This window comes from Mustela erminea, chromosome 5, assembly GCF_009829155.1.
Source record: "Mustela erminea isolate mMusErm1 chromosome 5, mMusErm1.Pri, whole genome shotgun sequence".
NCBI lineage: Eukaryota > Metazoa > Chordata > Mammalia > Carnivora > Mustelidae > Mustela > Mustela erminea.
Genome location: NC_045618.1, coordinates 83,372,586 through 83,392,012, shown reverse-complemented (window position 1 = coordinate 83,392,012; position 19,427 = coordinate 83,372,586). Strand labels below are relative to the sequence as shown.

The window sequence follows — 19,427 nt, the reverse complement described above, 5'->3', positions numbered from 1 at the left end:
AATTTTTATGTTTTAATTGAAGTATAATAGACATTCAATACTATATTATATCCAGGTTTACAACAGTGATTTGACATTCATATAACATTACAAAATAATCACCACAGTAAGTCCAGTTACCATCTGTCACCATACAAGGCTTTTAGAATACTGTTGATTATATTCCCTATGCTGCACATTACACCCCCACGGTCTTATTTTATTTTATACTTGGAATATTGTACTTCTTAACTACTGTTACCAATTTTCCCATTCCCCACTCCCCTCTCCTCTGGTAACTACCAGTTTGTTCATTCTATGAGTCTATTTCCATTTTGTTTTGTTTGTTCCTGTTTTGCTTTTCAGATTCCACATATAAGTGAAATTATATGGTATATGTCTTTATCTCATTTATTTTACATAGCATAATATCTTTTATCTAGGTCCATCCATGTTGTCACAAATGGCAAGATTTCATTCTTTTTTATGGCTGAGTAATGTTCCATTCCATATGTTTGTGTGTGTATACACACACACACACACACACAAACACACACCTTTTTCTATTCATCTACTGATGGATACTTAGGTTGCTTCCATATCTTGGCTACTATAAATAATTTTGTTATGAGCCCAGGGGTACATATGTCTTTCTAATTAGTATTTTCTTTTCTTTCAAATAAATAACCAGAAGTGAAATTGCTGAATCATGTGATAGTACTATTTAAAATTTTTTGAGGAAATGTCATACTGATTTTCATAATAGCTGCACCAATTTAAATTCTGACCAACAGTACATGAGGGTTCCCTTTTCTCCACATCCTTGCCAACATTTATTTCTTATCTTTTTGTTAACAGTCATTTGGACAGGGGTAAGGTAATATCTCATTGAGGTTTTGATTTGCATTTCTCTGACGATTAGTGATTTTGAACATCTTTTCATGTGCCTTTTTAGAAAATGTCTATTTAGTTCTTCTGCCCATTTTTTAATCGGATTTTTTTTTCAATATTGAATTATGTGAGTTCCTTATATATCTATGTTGCGTGTTAACCTTTTATCAGATATGTCTTCTTCCATCCAGCAGATTGCCTTTTTATTTTGTTAATGGCTTCCTTCACTGTACAAAAGCTTGTTAGTTTGATGTAGTCATATTTGTTTTATGGCTTTTGTTGTATGTGCCTGAGGAGAGGGAGGTAAGAAAATATTGCTAAGACTGAAATAGCCAATAGCTGTTTTTTTTCCCAATTCTTACATTTAATAAGGTCATAGCTATTTGATAATAGCTTACTTACCACCTAAGTTTTCTTCTATGAGTTTCATGGTCTCGGGTCTCATATTTAGCACTTCAATCCATTCTGGGGTGGGTTTTTTGTTTTTTTTTGTTTGTTTGTTTGTTTGGTTTTTTTTTGTATATAGTATAAGAAAGTGTTCCAGTTGCATTGTTTTGAATGTAGTTGTCCAGTTTTCCCAACATCATTTATTGAAGAGAATGTCTTTTCCCATTGTATATTCTTGCCGCCTTTGTTGTAAACTAATTAACCACATAAGAGTCTGTTTTAAGACCACATAAGTGTGAATTTCTGGGTTCTTTTGTATGTTCTACAGATATGTGTCTGTTTTTGTGTCAGTTCCATACTGTTCTGATTACTATTGTTTTGGAGTATAGTTTGAAACCAGGAGCATGACACTGCCAGCTTTGTTCTTCTTTCTCAAGACAACTTTCAGGGTCTTTGTGGTTCCATACAAATTTTAGGATTATTTTTTCTAGTTCTGTGAAAAATGCCATTGAGATTTTGATAGGAGATTACAGATCTCTACATTGCTTTGGATAGTATGGAAATTTTAACAATATTAATTCTCCCAATTCATAAGCACAGTAATCTTTCCATTTATGTGTCATTTTCAATTTCTTTCATCAACGTCTTAAAGTAAATGTCTTAAAGTAAAGGTCTTTCATATTCTTCATTAAATTTTTTTACTAGGTATTTTATACTTTTTGATGTAATTGTAAGTGGCATAGTTTTCTTAATTTATCTTTTTGGTAGTTTGTTATTAGTGTATGGCAACTTAAAAGATTTCTGAAAGTGAGTTTTGTATCCTGCTATTTTACTGAAATCATTTATAATTCTTACAGTTTTTTGGTGTAATTGTTAGGATTTTCTATAGATAGTATCATGCCATCTGCAAATAGTGACAGTTTTACTACTTCCTTTACAACTTGGATGCCTTTTCTTTCTTTTTCTTGCCTAACTGTGGTGGCAATTCCAATTCCAATACATTGTTCAATAATGGTGCTGAAAATGGGCATTCTTCTTTGTTCCTGATCTTTCCTGAGGAAAGGACTGGTATGATACCTATGGGTTTGTCATATATGGCATTTATTATGTTAAGGTATGATCTCTCTATACTTATTTTGTTGAGACTTTTTGTCATAAATGGATGTTGAATTTTGTCAAATGCTTTTTCTGCATCTATTGAGTTTGTCGTATGATTTTCTTCCCTTCATTGTGTTAATGTGGTGTGTCATGTTGATTGATTTGCTGATGTTAAATCATCCTTGCATCCTTGGAATAAATCCTATTTGATCATGATTTATGATCCATTTAATGTATTGTTGAGTTCGGTTTGCTAATATTTTGTTGAGGATTTTTGCATCTATGTTCATCAAGGATACTGACTGTTTTTAGATAGAATGTTCTGTGTATCTGTTAAGTCTATCTGGTCTAATGTGTCACTTGTTGATCTTCTAAGTGTTCTATCCATTGATGTAAGTGAAATATTAAAGTCCCCCACTACTATTGTATTGCTGTCAATTTCTCCCTTTATATCTGTTAGTAGTTGCCGTATATGTTCAGTTGTTCCTATGTTGAGTGCATAAATATTAACAAAAGTTACACCTGTTGTTACATTGACCCATTTACCATTATGTGATGGCCATCTCTGTCTTTTATCATGGTCTTTGTTTTAAAGTCTATTTTGTTTAATATAAGTATTGCTACCTTAGCTTTCTTTTTATTTCTGTATCTTTTTCCTTACCTTCATTTGTGGTCTTTATGTATCTTAACATATGAAGTAAGTCTGTCATAGGCAACATATAGATGGGATTTGTTTATGTTTTTGTTTTTAATCCATTCAGCCACCCTATGCCTTTTGATTGGAGAATTTAGTTCATTTACATTAAAATAATTATAGATAGGTTTGTACTTATTGACATTTGTTCATTGTTTTCTAACTGTTTTTGTAGTTCTTCTTTATTCCTTTTATTTTCTGTTGTTACGTTTGGATTCCTTTCACTTTGTTTCTGAGAATCTATTTTTTTTTTAAGACTTTATTTATTTTTATTTATCTGAGAGAAAGAGAGAGAGAATTCGCCAGGGGAGAGGGGTGGCAGGGAGAGAGAGAGAGAGAGAAACAGTCTCCCTGCTAAGCAGGAAGCCCAATGCAGGGCTTAATCCCAGGACCGAGAGATCATGACCTGAGCCAAAGGCAGACACTTAACTGACTGTGCGACATAGGTGCCCCTGTTTCTGGGGATCTATTATAGGTTTTTGGTTTGTGGTTACCACATGGTTCACTGAGCAAGGAGACTGGTGTGGGACTTGATCCAAGGATCCCGGGATCATGACCCAAGCTGAAGGCAGATGCCTAACCCAACTGAGCCGCTCAGGTGTCCCTACCTGAAATTATTTTATTTTAGTTCCAGAGTAGTTAATATTCAGTGTTATATTAGTTTGATGTATAGCAATTCAACAAGTCCATATGTTACTCAGTGCTCATCAAGATAAATGTAATCTTAATGCCCTTCACCTATTTCACCCATCAGCTCACCCATCCCCCCACCACTTCCCTTCTGGTAACCCTCTGTTTGTTCTCTATAGTTAAGTATCTATTTCTTGGTTTGTCTCTCTTTACTTTTCCTTTGTTCATTTGTTCTGTTTCTTAACTTCCACCCATGAGTGAAATTATATGGTATTTGTTTTTCTCTAACTGGCTTATTTTGCTTAGCTCTGTATTCTCTAGATCCATCCATGTTGTTGTAAATGGCAAGATTTCATTCTTTTTTATAGCTGAATAATATTTCATTATATATCTATATATAGATAAATAAATCCATTATGTATCTATCCCACACCTTCTTTATCCATTCATCTATTTCTTAAGATTTTGTTTATTTATTTGTCAGAGAGAGAGAGAGAGAGAAAGAGAAAGAGAACACAAGCAAGGGGAGCAGCAGAGACAGAAGCAGGCTCCCAACTGAGCAGGGAGCCCTGGGATCATGACCTGAGCCACAGGCAGACATTTAATGACTGAGCCACCCAGATGTCTCTATCCATTCATCTATTGATAGACACTTAGTCTGATTCCATAATATGGCTATTGTAAATAATGCTACAATAACACAAGGGGGCATATATCCCTTTGAAATAGGGATGTTCATTGGATAAATACCCAATAGTGTGATTGTTGAATCATAAGGTAGTTCTATTTTTAATTTTTTGAGGAACATCCATACTGTCTTTCACAGTGGCTTTACCAGTTTGTATTGCCACCAAGAGTGCAAGAAGGTTCTTCTTTCTCCATATCCTTGCCAACACCTGCTGTTTCTTGTGTTTTTGATTTTAGCTATTCTGACAAGCATGAGGTGGTAACTCAATTTGGTTTTGATTTTCATTTCCCTGATGATAAGTGATACTGAGCATCTTACATGTGTCTGTTAGCCATATGGATTTCTTCTTTGGAAAAATGTCTGCTTATGTCTTCCACATTATAAAGTCAGATTTTTTGGTATTGACTTATGTGAAGTTCTTTATATATTTTGGATACTAATCCTTTATTAGATATGTTATTTACAAATACCTTCTCCCATTCAATAGGCTATCTCTTAGTTCTGTTGGTTGTTTCTTTGCTGTGCAGAAGCTTTTTATTTTGATGAAATCCACATAGTTCATTTTTGCTTTTGTTTCCTTTGTCTCAAGAGACACATCTTGAAAAATACTATTTCAGCCAATGTCAGAGAAATTACTGCCTGTGGTCTCTTCTAGAATTATTACGGTTTCATTTAGGTCCTCAATCCATTTTGATTTGGGTTTTGGGTATGGTGTAAAAAAATGGTCCAGTTTCATTCTTTTGCATGTAGCTACATGTCCAGTTTTCCCAACACCATATATTGTAGAAACTGTCTTTTTTCCCATTGCATATTCTTGTCCCCTTCATCAAAGATTAATTGACCATATAATCATGGATTTATTTCTGGGCTTTCTATTCTATCCTATTGATCTGTGTCTATTTTTGTGCCAGTGAGGCAGATAGAGACTCCCAGACCTCAGCCCCTTCCTGTCCCCTGCCCCCCCACCCTTTGCTCCTGCTGGGGCAGAAGAAAAGACCAAATGGCCATCCCATTTGGTTAAGATAAGATAACAAGTCATTGCTCTTGCTGAGGCAGAGGAAAAAAGACCAGATGCCCATGCCAGTCCTGTTTGATTAAGAAAAGAAAAAGAAACAAGTCTCCAGGGTGATTTAGCACTCTCCTGAGAGGCCTCCTCCCATAGATTATAATTCCACATGAAGGGGCCATTTGGCCTTGAGAGACCTCCAAAATGTCCCGTTACCATCCCCCATCACTCATAACCATAAAAACTCACACCTAACCCTGTTGGGTGCTCAGCCTTTGGGAAATGATCCCACTGGGTCTGCCAGCGATAATAAAGCTAAGTTTTCCCTGATTTCCTGTGTGCCACTTGAGTTTCCTCAGTTGCTTCAGATTTTCCGCAACACCAGTACCATACTGTTTTAATTACTACAGCTTTTAAAGACTGGCAGAGCAGAGATATTTATGGCAGAATCCCAGAGTTTATTTCCAAATCAACATCAAGAAAGCCTTGTATTTGCAATGCTTCTGAGTCCTTTTCCATCTAACATCATGCATATATTAACTGTTAGGTCATTTTCCCCTTTATTTTTGTCTTTGGATTCAACAGTAAACTCAAGAAAGTTTTACAAGGAATTCATCCTATTACATTTAGAAATACTTTCAGAGTAAAAAATATGGAATGATGACATATGATGAACGTATCTACAGCATTTCATTCATAAAAATACATGCTGAAATCTAAATGTCGCTGAAATCTAAACTTTATTTTTCAAACTTTTCAATTTTTCAAAAGAAATTTTTTTCCTCTCAAGTTTTTTCTTTTTTTATTGAGTGATTTCTCATTGTTTGATTTATTTTTTCCAAATAATCCCAATACTTAACCCTATCCATGTATTCCTTCCAATGAATCCAAATCCTTTTTTACACAAGAGCCAAAAGATAATAATACAGAGAAGCACTGGGTTTACTTTCAAATGGAATTCTCTAACTAAACCCAATTTAGCTTGAGTCTTTAGATCTCTAACATAGCATTCAATAATTCTTAGGACTGACCAACTAATAAAAAATAGTATATTAATGGAAATTACTGTGTTGTCATTTGTTTATATGATTCTTCTTGTATTCAATATAAAAGAGAATTCCAGGAAGTTTCCACATAAAGGAAAAATAAGACTATTAGAGGGGAAGGTGAGGCAAGAAATTTTATCAATAAACTGTTTAAGAGCTGTGAAAGAGCTCAAAGTCCCAGACTCACATATGTATGGATCCAGATCTTTTTCCTCCCACTGACTAGTTCTATGACCTTGGGTAATTTACTTCATTTTCCAGAATGTTAGTTTCTTCATGTACAGTTGTTACAAAAACTAAATGAGACAATGGATGAAAAGTGGTAACCCAGGGACTAAGACAAGGTTCAATATGGCTAGCACATACCACAACTGCCCCACCCTTTGTATAACTTATGACTGACACTTATACCACTTAACTTTTTAGAGGGTATTTGACAGACCATCAAAAAAATTAACACGAGTGAGAAACACATTTGCTCACTATGTATGAAACTTTGTTTTAGCAACAATGGGCTCCCTGAGGGAACTGGTCTGTATTAGACTGAACTTATCTGGTAAATGTCTATTGAGATGGCATTTGAATAAAAACAAATCTGACTTGTTGGGACACTGACTCTGGAGCCAAAATGCCTAGGTTTGAATGCTGGATCAATTACAATACACAACTGGAAAACTGGCCTTCTTAGTACAAATTCCATGAAAGTCAGGAGTTTCTTTGAAGCATGTGTGAATTAATAAGAACACTCAAGTGCTTATAGCAAATGTTTAAATAAGTGTCAATGAAATATCAGTGGTCAACTAATTCACATGGTAGTCTAAATTTTCTTATTTTACTTTTTCCCTAGTACTTTGAAAGCGAAAATCCTTGCTTAGTTCTTTTTTAAAGTCCTCTATATTGTTGCTTTTCCCAGACCAGTTAGATATGGTTAATTTTTGGCAATTAAAACTTCTTCAGGGGCATCTGTGTGACTCAGGCGGTTAAGCGTCTGCCTTCAGCTGAGGTCATGATCCTGGAGTCCTGGGATCGAGCCCCGAGTCCAGGCTCCCTGTTCAGAGCAGAGTCTCTTCTGGCCTCTGCTCCACCCCCAGACTCAGAAGCATGTATGCTTTCTTTCTCTCTCTCTCTCTCATAAGTAAATAAAATCTAGAAAAAGCCCCAGGTTTTTCATACATCACCTGTGATAATAGAGAAATTTGATCCATTATTTCCTACATTGTAATGGAAAAGGGGGATGACCTAAATTCAAAATCCAATAGGCTTGATTTGTATTTATAAAACTCCTGCTAATTTACTTAATTAAAACAATAGTGGATGCACATGCAACATTCATATCATTAAAAAAGGCCTCATCTTAGGGAGACAACTTGGGATGCTGCTTCAGGACAAGGACTCTGGAGCCAAAATGCCTAGGTTTGAATAACCAGATCAGTTACAAACTAGCCGGGCAACTTTGGAAAAGTTGCTGAAACTGTCTTTGCCTCAATTTTTTCTTCTGCAAAACTGAGAGGATAGTAGTACATATATCATATGGTTATTAAAAGTCTTAAATGGAGGCACCTGGGTGGCTCAGTCTGTTAGGCATCTATCTGCTTTCAGCTTTGGTTATGATCCCAGGGTGCTGGGATCAAGCCCTGCATTGGGCTCCCTGCCTCTCCTTCTCCCTCCCCCTCTGCTGATCTGCCTACTTGTGTTCTCTCTCTCTTTTTCTGTCAAATAAATAGATAAAATCTTTAAAATAAATAAATAAACAAACAAATAAATGTCTTAAGTGACTGATTTCAGGATCTTGAGATTGTCAGGTCAGGCTCATGCTCAGCATGGACTCTGCTTAGGACTCTCTTTCCCTCTGCCCCTCCCTGCCTATGCACACATGTGCATGCTCTCTCTCTCCCTCTCTAAATAAACAAATCTTTTTAAAAAGTCTTAAATTACTTAACATTTAACAGAAAAGTTCCTGACACCTATTAAGTGTTATTTTGTAAGCTATTATTATTATTGTTATTGTTGTTACTTGGTCCTTCAGAAAAGTAATGTCCATATTTTTTACTTAAAGCAAGGATACTCACTGTCAGGCTTCAGGGTAATCAATACATTCGTAATTACATACAAAGCTCCGCATATTCTCATGTATTTTTTAAAGTCTTATTGAGGTATAATGGATATAAAATAACTGCACAGCTTAACATGTACCATTTTATACATTTTGACATTTGAATACACCCATAAAACTATCACTACAATTAAGATCATGACTATATTTATCATCCCCAAAAGCTTCCTCATTACTCTTCATAATTTCTCCAGTGGTAACAAAGATTTTACCCTATAATTTTTTCTTTTCTTTTTTTAAAATTTTATAGTTAGGTGTATGATCCGCTTTTAATTCACTTTTTGAATATGGTACAATTCAGAATTCAATTTCATATTTGTGCATATAGATATTCAATTGTTCCAGGATTATTTATTAAGAGATTACCCTTGTGATTGCCTTTGTATCTTTTACAAAAAATAACTATTTATGTGCTTTTCTATTTCTGAAATATCTGTTTTATTCCATTGATCTATTTCTTGACCTTGACACTAATGCTATACTCTCCTGACTGCCATAACTTTATTGTAAGTTTTGAAGTCAGGGTGTGTAAGTGCTTCAACTTTATACATCTTTTTCAAAATAGCTTTGGCTATTCTAGTGCCTTTGTATTTCTATATTAATTTTAGATATCAGCTTATAAATTTCTACTAAAAACATTACTAGAATTTTCATTTGAATTACACTGACCCTATAGATAAATCTGGGGAGAACTGATACCTTAACATTCTTGTGTCTTCCGATCCATGAACAGAGTATAGTTCATCACTCATTTAGTTATTTAATTTCTGTCAGTAATATTTTGTAGTTTTCAGAGTATAGGTGTTCATATATTTTGTTAGATATTCCCTAAGTAGTTTATGTTTTTGCTGCTATTATAAATGATACTGTTTTTTAATTTCAATTTCTGGTTGTTCATTGACATTACATAAAAATACAATTGATGTTTGTATATTGGTCTTGTATACTATAATCTGTTAAAGTCCATTACTAGCCCTAGGAACTTTTTTTGGAGGTTTGATAGCATTTTCTGCATAGATGATCATGGAATCTGTGAGTAAAGATAATTTGACTCCTTAACTTCCAAGTGGAATGTCTTTAATTACTTTTTTTCTTGCTTTATTGCACTGGCTAAAACTTCCAGTGCAATGTTGAATAGAAATGGTGAAAATGGACACCCTTGCTTTGTACCTGATTTTAAAAGAAAAGCACTCAGTCTTTTACCATTAAATATGTTAGCTCTAGATTATCTATATATGCCCTTTATTAAACTAAGAAATCTTCTACTTTATTCTTTGGTTCTGAGTTTTTAATAAGAAAATACGTTAGATAAATGCTTAAATGCTTTTTCTGCACCCACCAATACAATCTTAGAGTCTTCCTTTCTTACTCTCTATATATGGTGAATTACATTGAGTTTTTTAAATTGGCATTTCTAAACCTCACACTGACATGATGTATTATCTATTTTATAAATTGTTGATTTGCTTTGATAAAATTTTGTTCAGAATCTCTATCTCTACTCATGAGGGATATTGATCTGTACTTTTCTTATAATGTCTTTGGGTAATACTGTCTCAGAAAATAAATTGGGAAGTACTCTTTTTAAATTTTTCTGGAAGACTTTGCAAAAAAAATAGTACTATTAATTCCTTAACTATTAGGAAGAATTCATCCCTAAAGCCATTTTGGCCCAGATTTTGGTTGTAGGGAGGTTTTTAACTGATGGTTCAATTTATTTAGCAGATATGGGGCTATACAGGTTGTGTATTTCTTCTTGAATAAATGTTGGTAGCTTGGAACTTCTGAGTTTTTCTTTTTATCTATATAGTTGAATTTAAAGGCATAAAATTATTCATAATATTCCCTTCATATTCTTTTATATTAGTAGAATATGCAGTGATGTTTATTTATTATTCCTGATGACAATTTGTTTCTTTTTTCCTTTTTTTCTGCTCAGTCTTGATAGAGCTTTATCTTCTCAGTAAAACAGTTTTTTGTTTTATTTATTTTTTTCTATTATTTTTCTGTTTTCAATTTCAGTGATTTTTTTGCTCTGATCTTTATTTCCTTTCTTCTACATACTTTGTATTTAATTTGCTCTTCTTTTTCTAGTTGTATAGGGTGAAAGCTAGATTATTATTTTGATGGTAAATCTTCATGGCACAAATTTTATTATTGTTTTCTATTTCTACTCAGTACAAAACACTTTATGATTTCCCTTTTGCATTTCTTCTTTGCTCCATGAATTGCATATAAGCATGCCATTTAGTTTCCATATATTTGATGATTTTATCAACATATCTTTTATTTCTTTCTAAACTAATTCCATTATAAGTAGACAGCATACTATGTATGATATGAACCCTTTTAAAATTAAGACTTATTCTGTAGCTCACAAGAGTCATTTTTGGTAGATGTTCTGTGTATATTTGAAAAGAAGGTATATTCTTTTGTTGTGGGATGTGGTGTTTTAAATGTCAGATCAAGTTGGTTTATGAAGTGTTTATGGCTTTCATATTCTTACTGATTTTCTGTCTGCCTGTACTATCAATTATTGAGGAAGGCTCTGTTAGAATCTCTACCCAAAACTGTGTATTCCTGTCTTCTTCCTTTGTATCAGCTTTTGACCTGTGTAAGGTCTTTTATTAGAATATAAATAATGTTCTAATGGTGTGTCCTCTTGAGTAATTAGCATTTTTATCATTAAAAATATCTTTATATCTTAAAATATCTTTGCTCTGAAATCTAATTTATTTACTATTAATAATTGTATTTGCTTAATGTATATTTTCCCATACTTTTAACCTATTTTGTCTTTATATGTAAGGTGGGTTTATTATAGGCAACACATAGTTCAATCTTGCTTTTTTCTTTTAATCCAATCTGACAATTACTGCATTTTAATTGGGGTTTTTAGTCCATTTGTATTTAATAGAATTACTGATGTGGTTGATTTAATCTTCCATCTTGCTTGTTTCTCTTTGTTATACCTGTTCATTATTCCCATTTTTCCTCTTCTCCTAAATTGTGTGGATGGTTTCTTAATGATTTCATCTTATTTTCCTTGTTGAACTATTAGTTATGGTTTCTTGTGCTTTTAGAGAGTCACAGTATAAATTTTATCTTTTCACAGTCTATCTTTAAGTGATATTACAATACCCCATGTAGTATAAGAACCATTCAACAGTATAGTTCCATTCCTAGCCTTTGTGATATTGTTGTCATAAGTTTTACCTCTCCACATGTTATAAATCCCACAATACATGGTTATTGTCTTACTTTAAACAACTAATTATCAGTTAAAGGGATTTAAATAATACAAAAAATATTTCATATTAACCCACACAATAACCATTTCCAGTACTTAGCATTTCTTTGCATGGATTCAAGTTTCCTGCTGATATCATTTTTCTTTTGCCTGAAGTATTTCTCTTAACATTTCTTGTAATGTAGTTCTACTGGTGATAATTTTTTTCATCTTTTGATGTCTGAAAACCATTTTTATCTTCCTCTTTGACTATTTTCTCTGTGTATAGAATTCTTGGTTGTTATTTTCTTTCAATTCTTTATAAAAATGTTGCTCCACTGTCTCCTGATTTGCATTGTTTCTGACAAAGAAGTCTGCTATAACTGTTAAAAATGTTTGTTTTTCCCTGGATGCGTTGAAGATATTCTCATCACTGGTTTTAATCAATTTGATTCTGATGTCCCTTGTTGTAGCTTTTTTCATGTTTATTGTGTCTTAGGTTTTTTTATATTCTGGATCTATGGATTTATAGTTTTATCAAATTTGGAAAATTTTGGCCATTATTTCTTCAAAATTGTTTGTCCTTTCTTTTAGGGATTCCAATTACTTATTAGGCTGCTTAAACTTGTTGCACAGCTCACTGATGCCATGTTTTCTATTTTGTCTTGTTTTCTCTGTTTCATTTTAGACAGTTTCTACTGTTGTCTTCAGGTTTATGAATTCTTTTTCAATATATAATTGGCTATTAATACCATTCTATGTATTTTTCATCATAAACCATGTATTACAGTTTTCATGGGTAGAAGTTTGATTTTAGACACATATCTTCAATGTCTCTACTTAATAAGTGCAATATTTTTTGTCTAGCTTCTTGAACATATGGAATGCAAGTAAAATAACTCACAATGTTCTTGTCTATTAATTCTATAGTCTGTGTCATTACTGGATCTGCTTATATTGCTTAATTTTTTCCTCCTTCTTATCAAATATATTTTACTTGCTTTTTGAATACTAATTGATTTTCATTAGGTATTAGATACTAAAAGTTTTACTTTGATGGATCCTGGATACTTGTATGCTTATAAGCATTTTTGAGTTTTGTATCAGTGCAGTTAAATGACTTTGAAAGAGTTTCATTCTTTTTTTAAATATTTATTTATTTGAGAAGGCGGTGGGTGGAGAGGAAGAGGGCAGAAGGAGAGGAACATAGAGAATCTCAAGCAGATTCCCCACTGAGTATGGAGCCTAAGGCAGGGCTTGATCTCATGACCCTGAGATCACAACCTGAGCCAAAATCAAAAGTCAGACACTGAACCAACTGAGCCACCCAGGTGCCTTAAAAGAGTTTGATTCTTTCAGTTCTTGCTTTAACAGTTTTTTGGCAATACTAGAACAGTATTTAGTCTTAATTTTGCCCCATTACTAAAGCAAAATCATTCTTAATACTCTGGCACATGCTCCGTGAACATGAGGGTTTCTCCTGTGACTGATGGGAAAATGAACTATTGCCAGCTATATGTAAGTTCCAGGAACTGTTCCTTGTAATTTTTTTTTGGATGTTTTCTTCTGTTTAAGACCTGCATATGTCTACAGCTCTCTCTCTCACTCTCTCTCTCTCTCTGTAGCTCCCTCCTCTTTAGTACTCTGTCCTATAGAAACTTTAGCTGCCTCAGCCTCCTCAGACTCCCAGACCTGTCTCTTCTACTCAGTGAGACTCCCAATTCTGCATAGACATCCTTTCTGTACATTGTGCTCTGGAAACACTAGGCAGATGTTTGACTAACCATTGTATCACTTCATTCATTTCACATGTCTTCATTGTCTGATATTCAAGGTTAAAAACTGTGATTTTTTTTCCCCAGGTTTTTAGTTGTTTCAGGTATGAGGATGAGGGTAATCTACTCCCTCACTTTATCTTGGCTGCAAGTGGAAGTCTGCTAATGTATTTTAAGAGGAAGAAGGCCTATAGCCTTCATCAGGGAGTTACTGTCTCTCGACCAAAAATTAAGAAACACTGTTCTGAATGGATTTATAAATTACTGGTAGGGATTATTGTTGTTACTGTGGACTGTCTTATACATTTTAATTTTCATCTATTATAGGAAGTGATATTTAAACTGTTAAAATAATAAAAATCCTGGTTCTCTATAATAAATACATAATAAATTTGGAATGCTATTTTGGTAGCTGGGATGGCTTAAGGTAATAAAAATGTATAGTATTGTCCCACAAGAAATGGGCCTGAATCAATGAAAGGTGTAAAAGGAGCAAAGTTCAAATTTCTTTGGCTCACAAAGAAAGAAGGGAGGAGACTAGGAAAACAACAACAATAACAACATAAAAATCAAATGAAAATTAGATTAAAGCTTGGAAAGTATGGACAGAGATCAATTTCATAGGTAACACACAAAAAATTATGCAATTTCAAAATCTTGATAAGGGTTTTAGAAAGATGTTTTGGGGGATTTAATATGTGATCTCCTGCTTTCTTGCAATTGATAAAAAAGAGATAAATATATTCATTATTTACCTAGTTAGGGGTCATAGAAAAGCTTGTTTGACATTTATACACTTAACTAAATTTTTCTGAATATTGTAGAAAGGCTTTCCATATTTTTGTTAGTGTTAACTATAAGAGGGAATGCAGTAATTACCTTTGAATATTACCTAGTGTTATAGTTATTTATACATTTGTATTATCTTTCTAGGTATGGTTTTTCAGAAGAAGGAAGAAATCTTACTTACTTCTGAATATCTAACACTGACTACTATAGACCATCACTTAGAGAAAATTCACTTATTTAACAGATTCTATGAAGTACCTATTGAGTCCTAAGTACTATGTGGAACTTTAGAAACGCAATGGTGAGCAGAAATTGGCTATTTTGTTGCATTCTTCAGACCAGTGGAGAAGACTAATAGTAATCAAATCGTCACACAAACATATGTAAATAGATAAGAAGGAGCACTGCATGTACAATTAAGTGACATCTCTTACATAAGCTATTTCCAAAGTGACTAATGAAGAAAATCCTATAATGCAATGACTGAATCAGAGCTTCTAATTCTCAGTATCAGAATCTAGCCCAGATGTTTAGAACCACTTTTCTAATATCTCATATAGAACTAACTTGAAGAAAGGAGTACACCATGAGGTAATTCGATCATGTTTTAGAACTTGGAAACATTGTCCCTGTCAGACAAAAAGATAGGTCAGAATGCTTTTTCATGATTTCATGAAGGTGAATATTCCTATAGAAATGGAACAGTGCTCAAAGCCATTTTGTGGGAATATGAAGACTGATACTGAATATAAATATAACTCTAAACCAAATGCCAGAATAAAACAAAATTTACAAAATAAAGCATGTAGTCATTCATTCAGCAAATATCTGCAAAAACATCTACCATATGGAAGTATGACCCAGGCCTTGGAAACCTAGCAATGAATGTCCCTGTACACAAGAAGGGGATGGCAGGAGATGATAAAGAGCAAACAGACCACTTAGAGACTTCTGATTCTCTGCATCAGCAGCCACCAACAATGGTCAAATACTTGCCTGCCTGTCAAAGCAACTTGGACTCTGCATCTAACCAACAGAGATCAAAAGCAAGACATATCTCCAACTTAGAAGGTACTCTGTGCTTACTGTATTGTTGGCGTTAGTCCCATTCTCTTCTATCCTTTTCTTGACAGTCATTTTCAACCTTGTTTAGCACAGATGACCCTATTTGCTACCTCCATCATTCCAAACAACCTAAACATTCAGCAGCTAACTTAAAGAAAAGGGAAGACTTTCCTCTATCTGCAATTTATATCCACTTCTATGTATTATCTTGAGCCTCTAAGAAGTAGCCAGGATTTTAAAGTGAAAGCTTACCTTTACCACAGAAGCAGGATAAAAATGTCTACATCTAGTCCACAGAGATCTAGTCCTGTATCCCTGATCATATGATTTCAAATAAATCCCCAAAGAAAGCCATTTTTGTCTCCTCCAAAGCAGTTTGAATGCTTCCAAAATGTCAAAGCTTCTCCAAGTGCAGATGGTTTTTGTGTAAGTTTTATTATGGTCACTACCTTGCTTAGAGGCGTCAAACTATAGAATAAAAAAATAACCTCTTTTGCCCTTCCCAACACTCAGAAAGAAAGAAAGAAAGAAGGAAAGAAAGAAGAAAACACTCCAGCTAAATAGCTTCAAAACAAACATTTCAAGAAAAGACATCCAATTATATAGACTCTGATTACTGGTAATAACTTGGAAGTCTTAAGAAATTTAACAACTTCAGCTCAAAACAATTAAACTGAACTGTTAAGGATAAAATCACCCCCTAGACTCAACATAGCTACAGATGCAGAAAGAGTAAGAAGGCTTCCTGATTCATTGTCCCTTCTGTTCTCAGTCCCAATACCAAACGCATCAGATAGCAAATACTAATGCTTTTTTTAAAAATTAGAATTCATAGGAGAAGGCTTTTTTTATCTGTGGCAAGATCATTACATTTGATTTTTCAATTTTGAATCTTGGACATTCCAAAGACAAGGAACTAATAACATAAACACATAAGGAAAACTTCCCATTCCACATATGTATGTATGTGTGCATGGACTTCATTTATGTAAGACAAACATGACACTTATGCCTTCAACTAATGGACACTTACTTCTAGGTCATTTGAGGAATGCAACTGTTTTATCAAGAAACCTTTTCCGTTAAGGATATGAAGGTTTTCTGGACAAGGGCTTATTCCATATTATTATCAAACAAGTCTAGTCACATTTACTTCCTTCATGTAGCAACAGCTTGAACCTACAATTAACTTGGAAAATTCTTAGAAGGGACCCTACCCCTACCTTGAACACTGCATTAAAACTCGAAGAGGAAACTTGCTTGCTCTCAGCAATGCACCTCCATCAGAAGGAGCTCCAAGAAGGAACAGTGGAGTTTGTTGTACAAATAGTATTAACTCATACGTAATGAAAAGGTAAGCAGTATACTTTATCTGTAGAGCATACACATTACAGCATACACATGCTATAAGAGTGGAAAGCCACCTTCTAACAATATCTTCATAGGGCATTGTATGATTAAAGAATATCATTGGTGAAGGAATGAGTGAAGGAATTAATGGTTTAGTTTGGTAAGATTAAGGAAAATCTTCATGAGATTTTTTTTTTTAAAGACAATGAGATACACTGAAACATGGCTTATTCATAGGCAAATAAATCTCTGTGCTATGTCAATGGAATTTCATTGAGTGGCTGAAGGTATCTGTCTCTTTGGTTTGCAAAACCACTTGTAAGATGAATACATTTTCCAAGCCCCAAAATAATTTTTTTTTCAGAGAAAAATAAGAGCCCATTATGCTTTAAAAAAAAAAAAATCACTCACAGACTCCTTTCCCATCTTCTTTTGTAGCCTGGTCTGCCACTGGACAGCTTGCATGACAATGGCTTCCCACCTTCTTTCAAGATTTACAATGATCAGTTGCATGGGCTGGTGGTCTGCGTTCAGATTGCAAGTCTCCCGGTCATCCAGAAGATGCTGGCATAATCGCAGGATGGAGGCCACTCCACGACGTCGCTGCTTGATTTCACCACAGAGGGACTGCAACAGAGAGAGGGATCAATCTGTGTGTGTTTATAGAGCAGAATTCCCTAAAACATAAAATGCCTTGTTTCACCATAATTTCATATTGTAGTGATATACTCGGCTATGAACAATAAGACAAGAAGGGCTCTGGAGCTGTCTGTAGATTGGAGACCTCCTGTTGAAACCTAACTAATGCCTAAGAATTTAGTTGCACCCCATCTCTCCTCCCTTTTTTCACTGATTTGTCCATCTAAAATTCTGGGTCCCACCTTGACACCGAGTTGATTAACAATTTATAACTTAATGAAATAAGTCAGGCAGGTCATGTGAATGCCAAATAGATTGACATGCTTTGATAAAAAGTGACAGGAAACAAAAAAGATAGAAAAGTGCTCCAAATGGAAATGGAATGTTCCCAAATTTACTCCTCAATTTTTTGGAGCCAAAAGTTTAGTTTTCTACTGGCTGGGGAAAACTTAAATAAGACTGTCAAGAATTTTGATACATAACATCTATTATTGGGGGAAAAAAGGATAAGCAACATTTCTCTTCCGAAGCTTGATTAACAAAGCAATAATGTTCCGAAAACAGAAATTAGGATACTGGATTATTACTGCACTATTTGTTGGTTGCTGTTTCTTTTAATAGACATTCACACAATTTAAGAAGGCTATGCATGCATCAAAATAGCATTTTGCCCCCAGAAGCATTTGTATTGCTGCAGTGACCCTAAGCTGAACGATTCAAGCAAAATAGTGGGTACACATGTCTAAAAATATTATATCTTTTCTTTGCCTACGGATAGTGTGTAAGTGATATTCTAATTCAAAGCCTTCAGGAGAAATGATGATTATATCCACAAACATCACGGAATTACTAATCTCCTTCGACTGCTACAATTGGACTGCTCTAACAGTTAACAGATTGCTTATTAATCAACAAGGGTAAACAAGACAATGCAATTTCATTTAGTGTGAGAGTTTTAATGCCTAAAAGTATTTGTGCTTAAAATGTTAATCTAGATAAGGCTTCATTAGAAGAAGTCTTAAAATGATTAAGTGCAGTTCACTGAAATGTGCACAGAGCGGTAGTAGATCAGCAGGTGGACATTTCATACAGATGTCCCGCTTATTGATATAATACATGCTCTAGCCATTTAAATGACCCTAACTCAGTAATAGCTGAAATTCTATTATTTCTGTAATGAGAGAACACTGTACCTTTAATATTTCTGAATTTTAAATAAGGTGAATGACAAATTCCCAAACCTCTATTTATGGCAAAATATGACTAGGAATTTTATTATTCAATTTTTACCAGTGCAGCATTTTTAGTTATGTTTCCTGAACTTACCCTTATTTATTTTGCTAGCATTCATTATTACTTCCCTACATAGCTCTTGATATAACCACCAGGTCTGACAAATTTCTTTACTGGTCTTATTCATTTGTTCAGTGCTGATTGAGAAGGACTGCTGGATATCTGAAGATAAAACTTGAGGGTCTACTAGAGCAAAAAGCATTGCTTCCATACCCTCCTCCAATACTGCTTCCTCCTCATTCCTAAATGCATTCTCTCTCTTTCTGTCTCTCTCTCTCTATGTCTCTTTCTCTCCCTCTCTCACACACCACCCCCTTCAATTTCCTCTCTTGCTCTAGAACTGTTGAGTAAGTCAAACTATCAAGCCAAAGTATCTCCTGCCAAATTTCGGTCCCATATTAACACTTCAAGATAATAACATAGCCAGCTGAAATTGGTTGAAATGAGTCCTGTGACTATGAATATTGAGGATTTCATTTTTCATTTTTGTGTTGCTATAAATTTGTTTAAAATACAGGGTTAGGAAAATCAAAAGTGTTATTTCCATGGCATAAAATGGAATTTTACAAAACTCTCTTTGCAGTTGACTAGACTAATAACTGCATTCCTCAAGCCAGCAAAAAGTCACAATGTTTCTTAGCCAAATGAAAATTCGCCATGGATAGCACTAACTATAAGTGTGGAGTTAGCACAGCCTCCTTGGTAACATTTACAAAGTAGTCCCGATGAGCTTCATACACCTCACAGGCACTTTC

General features: G+C 34.2%; 1 protein-coding gene across 5 annotated transcripts in view; it reads right to left on the bottom strand.

Annotated features, from left to right (window-relative positions):
• Nucleotides 1-19,427, bottom strand: part of AKAP6 (A-kinase anchoring protein 6) — a 521,710-nt gene that overhangs the window by 33,441 nt on the left and 468,842 nt on the right. For all 5 annotated transcript variants that reach the window (XM_032344004.1, XM_032344008.1, XM_032344005.1 and 2 more), the window contains one exon: nucleotides 17,152-17,367. In XM_032344004.1, the coding sequence (XP_032199895.1) occupies nucleotides 17,152-17,367 (216 nt within the window). The remainder of the gene's footprint in view (nucleotides 1-17,151; nucleotides 17,368-19,427) is intronic.